The following is a 17686-nucleotide window of genomic DNA, read 5'->3' as shown; positions in this document are numbered from 1 at the left end:
TGGTTTAATTTCTTGTTAATGTTAATTATTTCTATCCTTAAGTATCCAGAACCCATACTAAGAAAGTTGATCAGGTCTTTGAATAAGCTGTATTGTGTTTGTTTGATACCCTTCTACCTTAGTTCCACACAGCCACATCCAGGGTGTGATGGGCCTGACCTTGTATGAAGACTTCATCTACTGGACAGACGGAAAATCGAAGTCTCTCCGACGTGCCCACAAAACCTCTGGTACCCATGCTGTTGAGCTTCTTAACTCCTGGCAGGCCATTAAATCTCTAACAGTTTATCACCCTCTGCGCCAGCCGGAGGGTAAGGATCTTCTTTACTAAGCTTTACTGCCTTCTACAGGTAAAAATGTTCTGTTTTAATACATCTTTCATCCTCTAGTCCCCAAGCATCAATGCCAGGTAGCTAACGGTGGCTGCAGTCACCTGTGCCTTTTGTCTCCCGGTGGAGGACACAAGTGTGCATGTCCTACCAACTTCTACCTGGCTGCTGATAACAAGACCTGCCTGTCCAACTGCACAGCTAGTCAGGTCAGTAAGCTCTTACTGTCTTGGTCTGTCTTATTTGTGATGATGTGTAAGTGATGATTAATTAATACCCAACATTCTGCTCATTTGGCTTTGTGCTGCAGTTTCGCTGTGGGACTGACGAATGTATTCCATTCTGGTGGAAGTGTGATACTGTGGACGATTGCGGCGATGGTTCAGACGAGCCAGCAGACTGCCGTAAGTTTCAGACTGATTTCAAGCTAACCATATAAAAACGTTGTAAGTAATTGTCGGTCCAGTTTCTCCACCTCTTGATAACACTACCTAATATGTAATGTTAACTAAAATAAAAACTAATTTCTGTGTATAAAATATGCTATTTCCCATTGATTAACTAAAGGTTAGCGCCCAGGTGGCACAACAGGATTTTCCGCTAGCACATCAGCACAGAGATTCTGAACTCCTCGGTTTCCACCAGTTAGCTGGCCGGCATCTAGCAGGCATAAACACCAGAGTTTGGGGTTTTGAATACATCGTATCGAATCTCAGCTCTGCCTTTCCAACTGGGCTGGGCGGCAGCATGAACAACGATTGGCTGTTGTTCAGGGTTAGAGGGTAAGAAAGTCGGATCATAGGTCCTCATAACTGGTGCAACTGCGGCCCCTGCTGGCTAACTGATGGGGCCTGCACAGGGCTAAGGAATAATGCTGATGGGGGTGTGGCCCTCCATACACAGTGCCCATCAAGTGTATAAACTCGACTCGTGCAGGTGAAAAATGCAGTCTGTACTGACTGTACATGCCGGAGGGGGTGTATGTTAGTTGAGAGGCGTCCTCAGTCAGCGGCGAAGGGTCGAATCAGTATAGAGGATGCAGTCAGGGTAATTGGAAAAGACTAGATTAGGGGAAAAAATTGGGGGGAAAAGTGGGGAAAAATAGAAAATTTAAAAATAATAATAATAATAAGTGCCTGCAGCAGACACGGTTCTGCTAGGGCGGGATGACCGGACTATATAGGAAGGGTCTTCAAACGCTGTGTAAGGACCCTGATTGGCAGATAGAGGGGCTCCTGTGCAGAGTGCATAGGTGAAAAAGGGTTCCACAAAGGGCTGCACGAGGGTCAGAGGGGGCGTGAGCGGCAATATACCCACCCTGACTGCTAACAGGGATCCCCCAGCAGCGGAAGACAAATTGACTATGCTAAATTGGGAGAAAATAGGAGAAAAATGCATAAATAATAATATAAAATAAATAAATAACTAAAGGTTGTGCTTGGGTGGTGCAGCGGTCCATTGCGCTTGCCTAACTCAGGGTTTGAATCTTTATGTCTATGTCTAAAGCCCTGTAATGGATTGGTTCCCTGTCCTGAATGTTCCAGCCTTGTGCAACCGAACCTATCGTGACTCTGACCAGAATAAAGTGGTTGATAAATAAAAGGAATAAATAAATGTTATTCTTTGCTTTTTGTAAATAATCCTAATTTACTTAATACAAAACTTAAATTATTGTCTAGAATGTCATATTTCTTTTGTATAGCAGTCTGTTGTTAAAATTACTGCTTTTCCGAAAAGGGCAGAAGGCGTTTAATTCCAAGAAGCAATAATTGCTCTACGACTAAATAAAATACATACTTCTGCAAATTTCTGACTATTCTGTAAGGTCACTGTAAATTTTCATTTTTGCAGCCGAATTCAAATGCCAGCCTGGGCGCTTTCAGTGTGGCACGGGTCTGTGTGCCCTCCCTCCATTCATCTGTGATGGGGAGAATGACTGTGGAGATAACTCAGATGAAGCCAACTGCGGTAAGCTCAATGATGTTTCTCTAATGCTGTTTGATTTTAAAAAGCCAGCCTTAGTATGCAGCACTTGTTGCACGCTACATTTACTCTGCTCTATTTACTTAAGGAGAGGCATTTTTGGTTGAAGTGAATGAATGAATAAATCTCTGAATGAATTATAGATGCAAAGCATGTGTTAAATTAATATAAATGAATATTAATAATAATATTAATAATAATAATAATAATAATATGACATGTAATTAATATTTAGTATGTATTTATTTTGATAGTCTGTAACTTCAGAGTGATCAAGTATTAGGCACAACCGTCATACAAAACCTAATATGTCTGTTTGCATTTACTGAAAATAAAACCTTTCAATCAGAGTCCTGTTAAAAATGGTATTACCGGCGCCCAGGTGGCGCAATGGGATATCCCGCTAGCACACTAGCGCCGAGATTCTGAACTCCTTCACTTCATTTATTAATTAACATCCATTCCTGCATTTCAGGCCTGCAGCACATTCCAAAAAAAGCTGGGACAGCAAAGCATTTACCACTTTGTAATGTTGCCATTCCTTTTCACCACACTTAAAAGACGTTTTGGCACCGAGGATACCAAGTGATTTAGTGTTTCAGCTTTTATTTTGTCCCATTCTTCCTGCAAACACGTCTTAAGATTTTCAACAATACGGGTCGTCATTGTTGTATTTTTCATTTCAAAATTCTCCACACATTCTTTATTGGGGACAGATCAGGACTGCAGGCAGGCCAGTCCAGTACCCTCTTCCTCCACAGCCATGACTTTGTAATGTGTGCAGCATGTGGTTTTGCATCGTCTTCTTGAAAAATGCATGAACGTCCCTGGAAAAGATGACGTCTTAAAGGCAGCATATGTTGCTCTAAGATCTCAATGTACTTTTCTGCAGAAGTGTAAATGACCTTTGCCAAGGGCACTGACACAACCCCATACCATGACAGACCCTGGCTTTTGGACTTGTTGCTGAAAACAGTCTGGATGGTCCTTTTTGTCTTTGGTCCAGAGCATACGCCATCCATTTTTTCCAAATAAAAAAACCTGATATGCTGATTCATCTGACCACAATACACATTTCCACTGTGTGATGGTCTGGACATAGTTAAGATAAAGCTTCTTTTTTGCACAGTAAAGTTTTAAGTAGCATTTGTGCATGTAACTCTGTATTGTAGTGCTTGACAAAGGTTTGCCAAAGTAATCCCTCACCCATGTGGTCAGCTATTGTTGAGTGGCGGTTCTTGAAGCAGTGCCATCTGAAGGTTTAAAGATCATGGGCGTTCAGCTTAAGTTTGCGCCCTTGGCCTTTACGCACCGAAATTTCTCCCGATTCCTTGAATGATTTAATGATATTATGCACTGTAGAGGGAGAAATATGCAAATCCCTTCCAATCTTTCTTTGAGGTACATTGTTTTTATACATTTCAATCATTTTCTCAAGCATTTGTTGATAAACTGGAGATCCTCTGATCATCTTTGCTCATCAAAGACTCAGCCTCCTGGATGCTGCTTTTGTACCAAACCATGATTACAATCACCTACTAACCCTAAATTGCCCTTGTCCCAACTTATTTTGGAATGTGTTGCTGGTCTGAAATGCAGGAATGAAGGTATATTAATAAATGAAATGAAGTTGAGAAGACAAAACATGAAATATCTCAGTTTCAAACTTTCTGCAATCAAATAAAAGTGAAAGTAAATGTAAGGAACACTGCATTTTATTTTAGTGCCTATATTAAATTAATCTTTCAAATTGATTGTCTGTTTCTGGATAGTCTTCTGAAGAAGTATGGCCTTTATCAAGAGGAAGTAGTAAACACTTCAGTCTACCAATATTTGCTCTGCTTATAATGCAGACCATGTGTAAAATAACCTAGCAATAATGTCTAAGAATTTTTTTCTGGGTAACAAGTCATCTTTATTGTTGTTTTCCTTGAAGGTCCTATAGCAAATAACTCTATCATCAAGTAATCGATAACCACTTTAAAAGCGTCAGGTCAGGAAAGATTACTGAGCATTTTGAAGCCCAATAAGAGTAATTTGGATGTATTGTAGGCAGCTCTGATTTCTACCATAACAGTGATTAATGAGCTGTATTGTCCTTTATATTCAATATGCTCCTGCAGTTTGTACATTATCAATTCAGTGTCAGTACTCGGTTCTAATTCAACCTTTAAAAAGTCCTTTTCGGATCATTTTGATTTATGTAATTGAATCCCTTTCTACCTAAAGCCTCATTTTTTTCTTACAGTCCTCCCCTGACCCTTTGTAATGACATCCTGCAGCAGGTATTGTACTGAAACCTGATTTGCTTCCTTTAAAATGCCATCTTTCTCTGCAGATACATATATCTGTCTGTCAGGACAGTTCAAGTGCACCAGGAGGCAAAAGTGCATCCCGTTGAACCTGCGCTGCAATGGACAGGACGACTGCGGAGACGGCGAGGATGAAACAGACTGTCGTAAGAAATGCAATTATATGTTAAGCGCTTGCTATTAAACACAGTCGATAGCAGTCCTTATGCTCTTAAATTGAAGGGTGTGGTGACGGAATTAGACAAACACGCACTAATTTCCATTTCCCTGAGGAGCAATAATGATCTAGACGGGCGAATCTCAAAACAGCCTTTTGTGGCGGTAAATTAGTCTCGGCTGGACAGGAGCTAACAGATACTGATTAGGCATTTGTTGGGATGATGGTGGAGTTCAAAGGTTTTTCATGCCAGGGCTAAAATTGGATATCATGGAAAAATAAAGTAGCTGGTTGTGCGGTGTTTTACTCCCCAGATGTACACTATATTGCCAAAAGTATTCGCTTGTCTGCCTTCACACACATTTGAACTTGAGTGACATCCCATTCTTAATCCATAGGGTTTAATATGCTGTCGGCCCACCTTTGAAGCTATAACAGCTTCAACTCTTCTGGGAAGGCTTTCCACAAAGTTTAGGAGTGTGTTTATGGGAATTTTTGACCATTCTTCCAGAAGCGCATTTGTGAGGTCAGACACTGATGTTGGATGAGAAGGCCTGGCTTGCAGTCTCCACTCTAATTCATCCCAAAGGTGTTCTATCGGGTTGAGGTCAGGACTCTGTGCAGGCCAGTCAAGTTCTTCCACACCAAACTCGCTCATCCATGTCTTTATGGACCTTGCTTTGTGCACTGGTGTGCAGTCATGTTGGAACAGAAAGGGGCCATCCCCAAACTGTTCCCACAAAGTTGGGAGCATGAAATTATCCAAAATCTCTTGGTATGCTGAAGCATTAAGAGTTCCTTTCACTGGAACTAAGGGGCCGAGCCCAACTCCTGAAAAACAACCCCACACCATAATCCCCCCCTCCACCAAACTTTACACTTGGCACAATGAAGTCAGACAAGTACCGTTCTCCTGGCAACCGCCAAACTCAGACTCGTCCATCGGATTGCCAGACGGAGAAGCGTGATTCGTCACTCCAGAGAACACGTCTCCACTGCTCTAGAGTCCAGTGGCGGCGTGCTTTACACCGCGCTTTGCATTGCGCTTGGTGATGTAAGGCTTGGATGCAGCTGCTCGGTCATGGAAACCCATTCCATGAAGCTCTCTACACACTGTTCTTGAGCTAATCTGAAGACCATATGAAGTTTGGAGGTCTGTAGTGATTGACTCTGCAGAAAGTTGGCGACCTCTGCGCACTATGCGCCTCAGCATCCGCTGACCCCGCTCTGTCATTTTATGTGGCCTACCACTTTGTGGCTGAGTTGCTGTCGTTCCCAATTGCTTCCACTTGTTATAATACCACTGACAGTCGACTGTGGAATATTTAGTAGTGAGGAAATTTCACGACTGGACTTGTTGCACAGGTGGCATCCTATCACGGTACCACACTGGAGTTCACTGAGCTCCTGAGAGCCACCCATTCTTTCACAAATGTTTGTAGAAGCAGTCTGCATGCCTAGGTGCTTGGTTTTATACACCTGTGGCAGTGATGGAAGTGATTGGAACACCTGAATTCAATTATTTGGATGGGTGAGTGAATACTTTTGGCAATATAGTGTACATCTGACTCATGGCACAATAAATCTTGCAGCCTGCAACCTCACAATGGTTATTATACACCCTGTCAAGATGCAAACCCACTAAACAATTAGCATGACCTTTAATTTTGTGTCCACTACATAGAATTACTATTTAAAGCATTTCTTTAAAGCAGTTCTTGAAAGGTGACTCACATCCATTCAGATATTCTCTTTTTGTGGTTGGGTTGGATGTTGAGTGATAAGGTCATGCTCCCAGTGGGAAATCCAGTTCAATCCAATGTTTCAAATGTGGGTTATTTTCCATGCTGAAACAAGTGCTTTGCCCAATCAATTGCTGCCAAAGCCACAGTGCATTATTATGTTTCTACACTAAAACTAAAAAGCCCAGTCCAAGCGTTAAAAATCTCAATCAATTTCAAATCAAAGGATTCAAATCAATGTTCCTGATTCATTTCATTTTTACTTATTATGGAAGCTGAGCAGCACAGTGGTGCCGCTTAAATAGTGGTTCAGCAACATGGTTCATGTGGAGCTGTGTTTAATCCTCATTTATGTTGAGTAAGTGAATTGTGAGTAAATTATATGAAGCCCTGTGATGAATTGGTGCCTGTCCAGGGTATGTTTTTGATAATTGTAGCAAAATCTTGTATTTTTATGCCATTTACTAAAGCAACATGCCATTGTGGGGGGGCATAATTCTTGGTAGACTATCCTTTCAGCTTTAATAATGCGTTAGACAGTTACATTTACATTATTTAGCAGATGCTTTTATCCAAAGCGACTTACAATTATGTCTGTACACAATTTGAGCAATTAAGGGTTATGCCAAGTTCACACTACACTACTTTCTAGTTGTTCAGATCACTGTACAGTTTACACTACACAAGTGGATCTCTTGCACTCGGGAGTCTTTTCAGTCGTTGTGTATTTCACACTACATGACTGATCGGCGATAGGGGGTTTCACACTACACCATCTACCATCATGAGGGATCGCGGGCAAGTCTGTCTGGTCTCCCAAACTACGTTTAGTGACGAGGGGTTTAATGATACCACGTCAACAATATGCGAGCGATCAAAGCTGTTTGTGAGCTGATGTGCAGCTTAAAATCAAGGATAAAAAATAAAGTAATCCAAGTGAATTGGGCTACGAGACCAGCAGTGATCGTCTGTGTAGTGGGTTGGAGGTTAATAAATATTTTTTGCAATGCATTGCTGGTATTATGTTTTCTTTTTGGTATTATGTTTAAGGTCAGAAATACTGTAAAGCTTGTGTGTGTGCCCATGGATTCTGATAGAAACTATATTTTACCCCTGTCCTATGTTTTTACAACTCCTCCCCCTCGTTTCCCCTCACCCCGTATCTTGCGTTCTCATTGGCTGTAGTTCGACATAGCACTCATTGCCAGTCGCCCAACTGATCCAGATATTTAACATGCTAGATATTTTTCTCGAGTCTGTGAGCGCTCGGTCAGCCAATCTGATTGTGCAAGTTCTCCTACTTAGAAATATGAGAGAGGTCTGTAATTTTCATCATAGGTACACTTCAACTATGAAAGACAAAATGAGAAAAAAAAAAATCCAGGAAATCACATTGTAGGATTTGTAAAGAATTTATTTGTAAATTATGGTGGAAAATAAGTATTTTGTCAATAACAAAAGTTCAACTCAATACTTTGTAACATAACCTTTGTTGGCAATGGTCAAACGTTTCCTGTAAGTCTTCACCAGGTTTGCACACACTGTAGCTGGTATTTTGGCCCATTCCTCCATGCAGATCTCCTCTAGAGCAGTGATGTTTTGGGGCTGTCGCTGGGCAACACGGACTTTCAACTCCCTCCACAAATTTTCTATGGGGTTGAGGTCTGGAGACTGGCTAGGCCACTCCAGGATCTTGAAATGCTTTTTATGGAGCCACTCCTTCGTTGCCCGAGCGGTGTGTTTGGGATCATTGTCATGCTGGAAGACCCAGCCACGTTCCATCTTTAATGCTGTCACTGATGGAAGGAGGTTTTGGCTTAAAATCTCACGATACATGGCCCCGTTCATTCTTCCCTGAACACGGATCAGTCGTCCTGTCCCCTTTGCATAAAAACAGCCCCAAAGCATGATGTTTCCACCCCCATGTTTCACAGTAGGTATGGTGTTCTTGGGATGCAACTCGGCATTCTTCTTCCTCAAAACACGACGAGTTGAGTTTTTACCAAAAGTTCCATTTTGGTTTCATCTGACCACATGATATTCTCCCAATCCTCTTCTGGATCATCCATATGCTCTCTGGCAAACTTCAGACGGGCCTGGACATGTACTGGCTTAAGCAGGGGGACACGCCTGGCACTGCAGGATTTGAGTCCTTCTCGGCGTAGTGTGTTACTGATGGTAGCCTTTGTTACTTTGGTCCCAGCTCTCTGCAGGTCATTCATCAGGTCCCTCCATGTAGTTCTGGGATTTTTTCTCACCGTTCTCATGATCATTTTGACCCCACGGGATGAGTGCGTGGGGCCCCAGATCGAGGGAGATTATCAATGGTCTTGTATGTCTTCCATTTTCTTACAATTGCTCCCACAGTTGATTTATTCACACCAACCTGCTTGCCTATTGTAGATTCACTCTTCCCAGCCTGGTGCAGGTCTACAATTTTCTTCCTGGTGTCCTTCGACAGCTCTATGGTCTTGGCCATGGTTGAGTTTGGAGTCTGACTGTTTGAGGCTGTGGACAGGTGTCTTTTATACAGATAACGAGGTCAAACAGGTGCCATTAATACAGGTAACAAGTGGAGGACAGAAGAGCTTCTTAAAGAAGAAGTTACAGGTCTGTGAGAGCCAGAAATCTTGCTTGTTTGTGGGTGACCAAATACTTATTTTTCACCATAATTTACAAATAAATTCTTAAAAAATCCTACAATGTGATTTCCTGGATTTTTTTCCCCTCATTTTGTCTCTCATAGTTGAAGTGTACCTATGATGAAAATTACAGACCTCTCTCATCTTTCTAAGTAGGAGAACTTGCACAATCAGTGGCTGACTAAATACTTTTTGGCCCCACTGTAGCTATCGAGAGCAGAGTTTCAGTCCCAGAGCGAACGCCGAGTTGCTTTCAAGCTGCCACATTTAGTGGCGACCAGTCAGCGAGCGAAAATCAGGGCAAAAATCGCGTAGTGTGAACTAGGCATTAAGGCCCTTGCTCAGGGACCCAACAGTGGCAACTTGGTGGTGGTGAGGCTTGAACCGGCAATCTTCTGATTACTAGTCCATTACCTTTACCGCTGAGCTACCACTGGCCTTTTTAACCCAATTCCAGTAATTCCAGCACCACCTTAGTTGTTTTCTTTGTTTGACACAGGCCAATAATTTCTTCTGAAACAAAGTAACATATTTTTCATGACCATGGAATATATCTTCCAGCATGACTGTTTAAGAAATGAGAAGATACTTACTGAATCAGTTAGGGTTGAAAGAATTGTTTCTGAAACTGAGACATATTAATTACTGCAGTAATTGTCCAATTAAAGCCGTTCAATCCAAGTTGCTAGTGGCTGCTAGTGGCAGCCTTTTACAGCATCTTCTGTTACCGTCTTTGTCTTTTTGTATTTATTTCATGTTTTTCGGACTCATTTTTTCCTGATATAACACTCTTTTACTCATATATTTAGGTTTTTGTATCTTATTTTTGCATTACATTACTACAATTTTTTAATTCTGTCCTGTACTACATGTCATTGTGTGATGCTTGTGATAATTGTAAGTGCTGCTGTAATACTGCAATTTCCTCTCAGGGATCAATAAAGTAATCAATCAATCAATCAGTCAAAAATCTCTGTACAGTGGTACCTTGAAACTCAACGTCAGTTGGTTCTGGGAATGGCGTCAAGTTTAAAAGGCATTGAGTTTCAAGGTATGGGAAACCTGTTTATGCGTTCCATGGTCCCATGGACTTGCATATATTTTAAGCTAATGTAAAATAATGGGGTTGTTTTTGACACTTATACACTGAAAATAACACAAATATAATATAAAAAACACTGAAATAAAAAGCTGATTCTTACAATTTCTCAGAACCCCAAGCAACACAAGTTTAAAAGTGAAACGGTGAGGAAATTATAGCTAAACACAGATACATGTGGACGCTTTCAGAGTAAATCTGACCATTATTCTACACCAATGCAGATTCGTCTCATATGCGCACTTTATTGACGTATTACCGCACCGCTCAAGCTGAGCGCTGAACAAAGCAACTGTTCATTGTTAATTTGAAATTAAATAAATTATTTTTATTTAAAAAACGAACTATTTAGGGGCTGTTGAATTACAAGGTACCTTTGTATTTAAATTACGACCAGAAAATCTACTGTGTTGTATGTTGTGTTTTAGCAATTTCTTGAAGAATAAAGTCTCTAATATGTATTTAAATACCACATTTATCCATTTTAATTTTTTGTGGCAGCCGAGAGCACGTGTTCGCCAGAGCAGTTTCAGTGTAAGACCACCATGCATTGCATCTCTAAGCTGTGGGTGTGTGACGAGGACCCGGACTGTGCTGACGGCTCTGATGAAGCAAACTGCGGTAAGTAAACTGCCTGTATTATTCACAAATCAAAGCCTCATTTGACCTCGCAAGGATGTGGGAGACCGAGACACAGACTAATGTGTATTCTGCTGGCCTCTGCAGTCTCCTGGCTCACTGATGGAGGGTGGTCAGCCTTAATCAAGAACCACAAAGGGTTTTTGTTGTAGCTTGTAACAATTCACCAGGGCCTGTTCTGTTAGCGGAATATCTGATTTAGTTTGACAGTATCACATCAGTATTATCCTCACATATTACACTCTTCCAATGCAACATGACCTTGTCAGTTAATAAGCAGATGTATTAATGATGGCCTTTCTAGTTCATCTAAACATTTTTCTATGCAAAGTAAAATAGAAAAACTAAAGAACCAAACAGAAGACTAATATTATCCATGCATTTAATATTATTATTATTATTATTATTATTATTATTAATAATAATAATAACAATAATAATAATAATAATAATAATAATAATAATAATAATAATAATAATAATTATTATTATTATTATCGAGCCAGCACCATGGCTCAGTGTGTCAGTGGGTAGCACTTTCAAATCACACCGAGAAGGTCCTGGGTTTGATTCCCAGTTGGAGCGATCTGGGTCCTTTCTTTGTAAAGTTTGCATGTTCTCCCTGTGTCTACGTGGGTTTTCTCCGCGAGCTCTGGTTTCCTCCTACAGTCCAAAGACTACCTGTCCTGTCATGAATGTAACAAAAGTGTGTAAAACATGACATTAAAATCCTAATGAATGAATAAATAAATAAATAATTTACAGTCTGAGATGGAGGACAGCTTTTGGGCAAACATCAAAAAAAGTCAGCCGATTCAGTTTGTGTGATTTGATTAGAGTTGTGGCCATGTCTTATAAAAACCATGTTACAAATCTCGAAGATGTCTTTCTTCTAATCACCAGTATAAAAATAATCTGCAATTTGTGCCACAGTAGTTGAAAGAAGCAATTAATTGTAAAAGACAGTTATGCTTGGAAGAGTTCATTGTAAAAGATGAAGAGTACAGCCGGCAGCAAGGTGGATGGATACAATTACAGGAACAATAAATTAAGAAGACTGAGGCCCCAAACAGAAGACAGAATATTTTGAAGAAACATTATCCATGCATTCTATAATAATAATAATAATAATAATAATAATAATAATAATAATAATAATAATAATAACAAAAATAATATAATTTTTAAGGCAGCACCGTGGGTTGGTGGGTAGCACTTTCAAATCACAGCAAAAAGGTCCTGCGTTTGATTCTCAGGTGGAGCGATCTGGGTCCTTTCTGTGTGGAGTTTGCATGTTCTCCCCATGTCTGTGTTGGTTTTCTCCGGGAGCTCTGGTTTCCTCCCACAGTCCAAAGATATGCAGTTAGGTAAACTGGAGATACACAATTGCCATAGGTGTGACTATGTGTGTTTCTCTGTGTGTGTGTGTGCGTGTGCGTGTGTGCGTGTGTGCGTGTGCGTGCCATTTAATGAACTGGCATGTTTCCTGTCCAGGGTGTTTTCTACTTTTTTCCCCAGAAATGTGGCAGTTGTAGCCTAGTGGTTAAAGTACTGAACTAGTAGGCAGAAGGTTGCTAGTTCAAACCCCATCACTGCCAGGTTGCCACAGTTGGGCCCTTGGGCAAGGCCCTTAACACTGAATTGCTTAGACTGTATAATGTAAGTCACTTTGGACAAAAGCGTCTGCTAAATTCCTGAAAATGTAAATATAAATTGCACCCACCGCAACCCTGACCAGGATAAAGCGGTGGTAAAATTCAGACAATACATGAATGAATGATTTATTATTATTATTATTATTATTATTATTATTATTATTATTATTATAGTCTACTCACCATGGCTGTCTGTTGTCGTTGTTCCATGGCCATGGCCCCGGCAGATTTTAATCTTTGCAATAACAAGTAATGTAAAAATAATATACAAAAGTTTGGCAGATTCATAACCAAAAGGCTAAAAGTTTTATTATTGCAGCAGTAAATCCAAGGTTTTACATACTCTTAGCAACATGGACTGTGAATAAGAAAATAATAATAATAATAATAATAATAACAACAATAATAATATTACTATTACTACTACTACTAATAATAATAATAACAATAATAATAATACTACTACTAATAATATTAATATTAATAATAACAATAATAATAATACTATTACTAATAATAATAATAATAATAATATTAATAATAATAACAACAACAACAGCAATAATAATAATAATAATAATAATAATAATAATAGTAATAATAATAAAGACATAAAACACATAAAAAGCTAATATTTCCAAAACCACTTTGAAAGGTAGTCTTGTCATACCACAGAAAACATTTATATGTAAATACAATCATAAACTATGTTTACTGATAAGGGTTAAATTGGTTATATTTGTACAGACACACACACACGCACTATATATGACATCTGAAGGATTCAAAACCTGTTATGGACAGTAGCTGATAAATCCCAACATTCATGCACTATTATGTACTATTTCTTTTTTTTTTTTTTTTTTTTTTTTTTTTTTTTTTTTTTAAATGTTAGACTGTTTGCTGACACAGTTTTTGTAAAGTGACCAATTTTCATAATGTATTATTTATTTTATGTATGTATTATTATTATTATTATTATTATTATTATTGTTATATATTTTATATATTCCACAATTATGACACCTGTGAAAATTTCCAAAACAGTTATAATAAAAAGCAGAGACCTTTTGTGGAAGTATGTGGAGTCATGGAACAAGTCTTTAAAGTAGAAAGAAAGTGGAAAGAAAATATATTTTATATTCCAAAAGCATACCGCCCACTCTGTAAAAGAGTGGACTTGTACGGCTGCCAGTAGAAATGAATCACTTTACTACAGTAATAGATAATTTGCTGATGATGTGACTGCAGAAGGATCAGCAGGATGAATTCTAAAAGGAACAAAAGCACATTAACCACCCCAGCCAACTGGGTCAAAACTCAGTAGATGGCACAACGCAATGCAGCAGAAGAGTGGCCTGATAAACTACCACCTGCAGAGTCCAGCAGTAATGCTTTTCATACATTTATTAATAACAGACCTATTATTAGTTACTTTCAGAGTTTGATGAAGACATTCCTCCCCATATGTAGGTTAGCATTGAAAATAGACAATTTACAGCAGTTGATAGGGTAGGGCAGGTTAGCTTGGTTGTTAGGGTCCTGGACTAGTGATCAGAAGTTTGCTGATTTAAGCCCCACCACTGCCAAGTTGCAAATGTTGGACCTCTGAGCAAGTCACTTAATATTTAACGGCTTGTATTGTATTTGTCACATCTGCTTAGTGCCATAAATGTTATCCTTATCATCGAAACACATTACACAAATTGTACACATATTGTTTTAGATTTGAGTGTGGTTTTATTTATACAATCTTTGCCACCAATATGGACATTCGTATTCCCAAAGCTTAGTTACATATTTAGGAAATATATAACAAAGACAATAATAACAATATAAAATATACAATATATGAAAAGTTACAGATATTTATATAAAAATTTAAGAAAAGCAGTGCAAGTGCGATTTGAAACTCAGCTCTGCCATCCGGATGATGATTGGCTGTTGTTCATACAAAGTGGGACCCGACCGGGACCTCATAACTGATGCAATTACTTCTGCTGGCTGATTGATGGTGCCTGCACAGAGACGAGGAATAATGAGCTATCTGGGTCAGGGTCTCTCCGTACACAAACCTGATCCGCATATTAACTCGCCTCGTGCAGGTAAAAAGATGCAGTCGGCTACTGCACACCTCTCCTCAACCAGGGTGGAGATCAACATCAGTAGAGAGGAAGAATTGGGTAATTGGATACACTAAAGTTGGGAGAAAAACGGGAGATAATGCATTAAAAAAAGAAATAAATAAAAACAGTGCAAGTGTTAACAACAATTACAAAAAAATAATAAAATTTTAAGGTCCTACCAAACCATTTCTGCTAGGTTTTAATCAGGACTTTGACAAAACCGCACCAACACTTTAATTGTGTCTTTTAGTCGTACAGATTTGTACTTTATTTTAAGTCATTGTCCTCCTGAGTAACCCAATTACATCTTAGCTGGAGCTCATTGACTACTGATCTGACAGTCTTCTCAATAATTTTTTTTTTTAATGATGACAAGTCATCCAGGTCACGAAGCAGCAAAGCAAAAAACATTCACACCATCGAATTAGTAGAATGTTCTTACTATAAAAAGTTGTATTTGCTTTTTGCAAGCCAATAAAGAAACAATTTTTGTCCTAAATATTCCGATCCTTATTAATTTGTCCATGGATTACAATCACAAAATGTGTAAATAAGTGAGCACTGTTTTTTCTCTTTCTACACTTTCATAGATCCAAGAAATGATTGTTATTCTTTTTTAGGTCTCTCTGTGCTGGTTATGATTGCATTCTTTATTAGTTTTACACTGACTGAGAATAATACCTCAGTTATTGTACTAGTAAATAATGTTGTCAGTTTGGTTTAGCATCTTATGAATCAAAAACCAGCCAATATAATTTGTAAAACCCGGCTAATTACATAGTCTATAAAAAGCTTTATTTTCTGCTGTCGATTAAGAAAATACAATCAGTAAATATGACAGTTTTCTATAGACATTCAAACACAATATTCTCATCACTGGTCTAATTTGGAAAAGCTGGGCTATCCCCGGCTGAGCATCTAAGTCTAATGGACTATCAGTAACCCAGTAGGCATCATCCTACTGAAAGAGAATGCAAGTGAGCAGGCAAGTATCTCTAGATGTCTTTGACTCCATTGATTTTTCCATCACCTAACATTTAATATATGACAGTTCACATGTAATTGCAGATTTTTAACCCAGCCCGTGCAATTGTTGAGTCCAATTTTTTAGCAAGTGGATTTTCACTGTTGTATTATAATAAATCAAACCTTATTAGTGAAATTACAACAGCAGGAGGCGATACGCACACTGCCAAGGTCTACAGTGGGTCTAATTTTGTAGATTTGACAACGGAGCTAGCAAAGGATTCAAGGTGTTAGTGAATAAATTATGGCATTATAGCACAGCATGCAGCATGAGCAGTTCATGCTTTTCTCTTTTATTAAGTCTATAAAGTTTAATATGAGGACTTTATATAGACTGTAAAATATGGAGCTTTTGCTCAAAAGTTAGAAATGCATTACTCATATAGTAGATTAGACAGGCTGAAATGTTCTTAAATACAGTTATTATTATTATTATTACAACCTCAAATCTGAAAAAAATTTGAGACAGCATGTAAAATGCAAATAATAAAAAAAACAGAGTTTCTTACATTTACTTTGACTTTTATTTGATTGCAGACAGGATGAACCTGAGATATTTCATGTTTTGTCTGCTCAACTTCATTTCATTTATTAATAAACATTCATTCCTGCATTTCAGACCTGCAACACATTCCAAAAAATGTTGGGACACACTTAAAAGATGTTTTGGCACCGAGGATACCAAGTGATTTAGTGTTTCATGTTTTATTTTGTCCCATTCTTCCTGCAAACACGTCTTAAAATGTGCGACAGTACGGGGTCGTCGTTGTCACATTTTTTCGTCTCAAAATTCTCCGCACATTCTCTGTTGGGGACAGATCAGGATTGCAGGCAGGACAGTCCAGTACCTGAACCCTCTTCTTTCACAGCCATGCCTTTGTAATGTGTGCAGCATGTGGTTTTGCATTGTCTTGTTGAAAAATACATGGGACATCCCTGGAAAAGATGACGTCTTGAAGGCAGCATATGTTGCTCTAAGATCTCAATGTAGTTTTCTGCATTAATGCTGCCATCACAGAAGTGTAAATGACCTTTGCCAGAGGCACTGACACAACCCCATACCATGACAGACCCTGGCTTTTGGACTTGTTTCTGATAACAGTCTGGATGGTTCTTTTCGTCTTTGGTCTGGAGCACACAGCGTCCATTTTTTCCAAAAAAGACCTAGAATGCTGATTCATCTGACCACAATACACGTTTCCACTGTGTGATGGTTTGTCCTAGATGCCTTAGAGCCCAGAGAAGTCGACGCAGCTTCTGGACATGGTTAACATAAGGCTTCTTTTTTGCACAGTGAAGTTTTAAGTGGCATTTGTACATGTAACTCTGTATTGTAGTGCTTGACAAAGGTTTGCCAAAGTAATCCCTCACCCATGTGGTTATATCAGCTATTGTTGAGTGGCGGTTCTTGATGCAGTGCCGTCTGAGGGATCGAAGATCATGGGCGTTCAGCTTTAGCTTGCGCCCTTGGCCTTTACGCACTAAAATTACTCCCGATTCCTCGAATACTTTAATGATATTATACACCATAGAGGGAGAAATATGCTAATCCCTTCCAATCCTTCTTTGAGGTACATTGGTTTTAAACATTTCAATCATTTTCTAACACGTGTTGACAAACTGGAGATCCTCTGGTTTGCTCATCAAAGACTCAGCCTTTCCTGGATGCTGCTTTTGTACCAAACCATGATTACAATCACCTGTTGACATCACATCATTATTTAGTTTTTTCACCTTATTATTAGCCGTAAATTGCCCCCGTCCCAACTTTTTTTTTGGAATGTGTTGCAGGCCTGAATTGCAGGAATGGAGGTATATTAACAAATGAAATGAAGTTGAGCAGATAAAACATGAAATATCTTGGGTTCAAACTGTCTGCAATCAAATAAAAGTCAACGTAAATGTAAGGAACACTGCATTTTTATTTGATTTGCATTTTCCACACTGTCCCAGCTTTTTCTGAGTTGGGGTTGTAT

At 39.0% G+C, this 17686-nt stretch overlaps 1 protein-coding gene across 1 annotated transcript in view; it reads left to right on the top strand.

The window, feature by feature from the left end:
- Positions 1 to 17686, top strand: part of lrp1bb (low density lipoprotein receptor-related protein 1Bb) — a 488452-nt gene that overhangs the window by 378898 nt on the left and 91868 nt on the right. Inside the window, exons 61-66 of the mRNA XM_063005338.1 lie at positions 123 to 311; positions 390 to 538; positions 640 to 733; positions 2181 to 2297; positions 4651 to 4770; positions 10766 to 10885. Of these exons, the coding sequence (XP_062861408.1) occupies positions 123 to 311; positions 390 to 538; positions 640 to 733; positions 2181 to 2297; positions 4651 to 4770; positions 10766 to 10885 (789 nt within the window). The remainder of the gene's footprint in view (positions 1 to 122; positions 312 to 389; positions 539 to 639; positions 734 to 2180; positions 2298 to 4650; positions 4771 to 10765; positions 10886 to 17686) is intronic.

The sequence above is a fragment of the Trichomycterus rosablanca genome, chromosome 12 (genome assembly GCF_030014385.1).
Source record: "Trichomycterus rosablanca isolate fTriRos1 chromosome 12, fTriRos1.hap1, whole genome shotgun sequence".
Lineage (NCBI taxonomy): Eukaryota > Metazoa > Chordata > Actinopteri > Siluriformes > Trichomycteridae > Trichomycterus > Trichomycterus rosablanca.
Note: the sequence above shows the minus strand (reverse complement) of the source record. Positions and strands in the feature narration are given on the sequence as shown.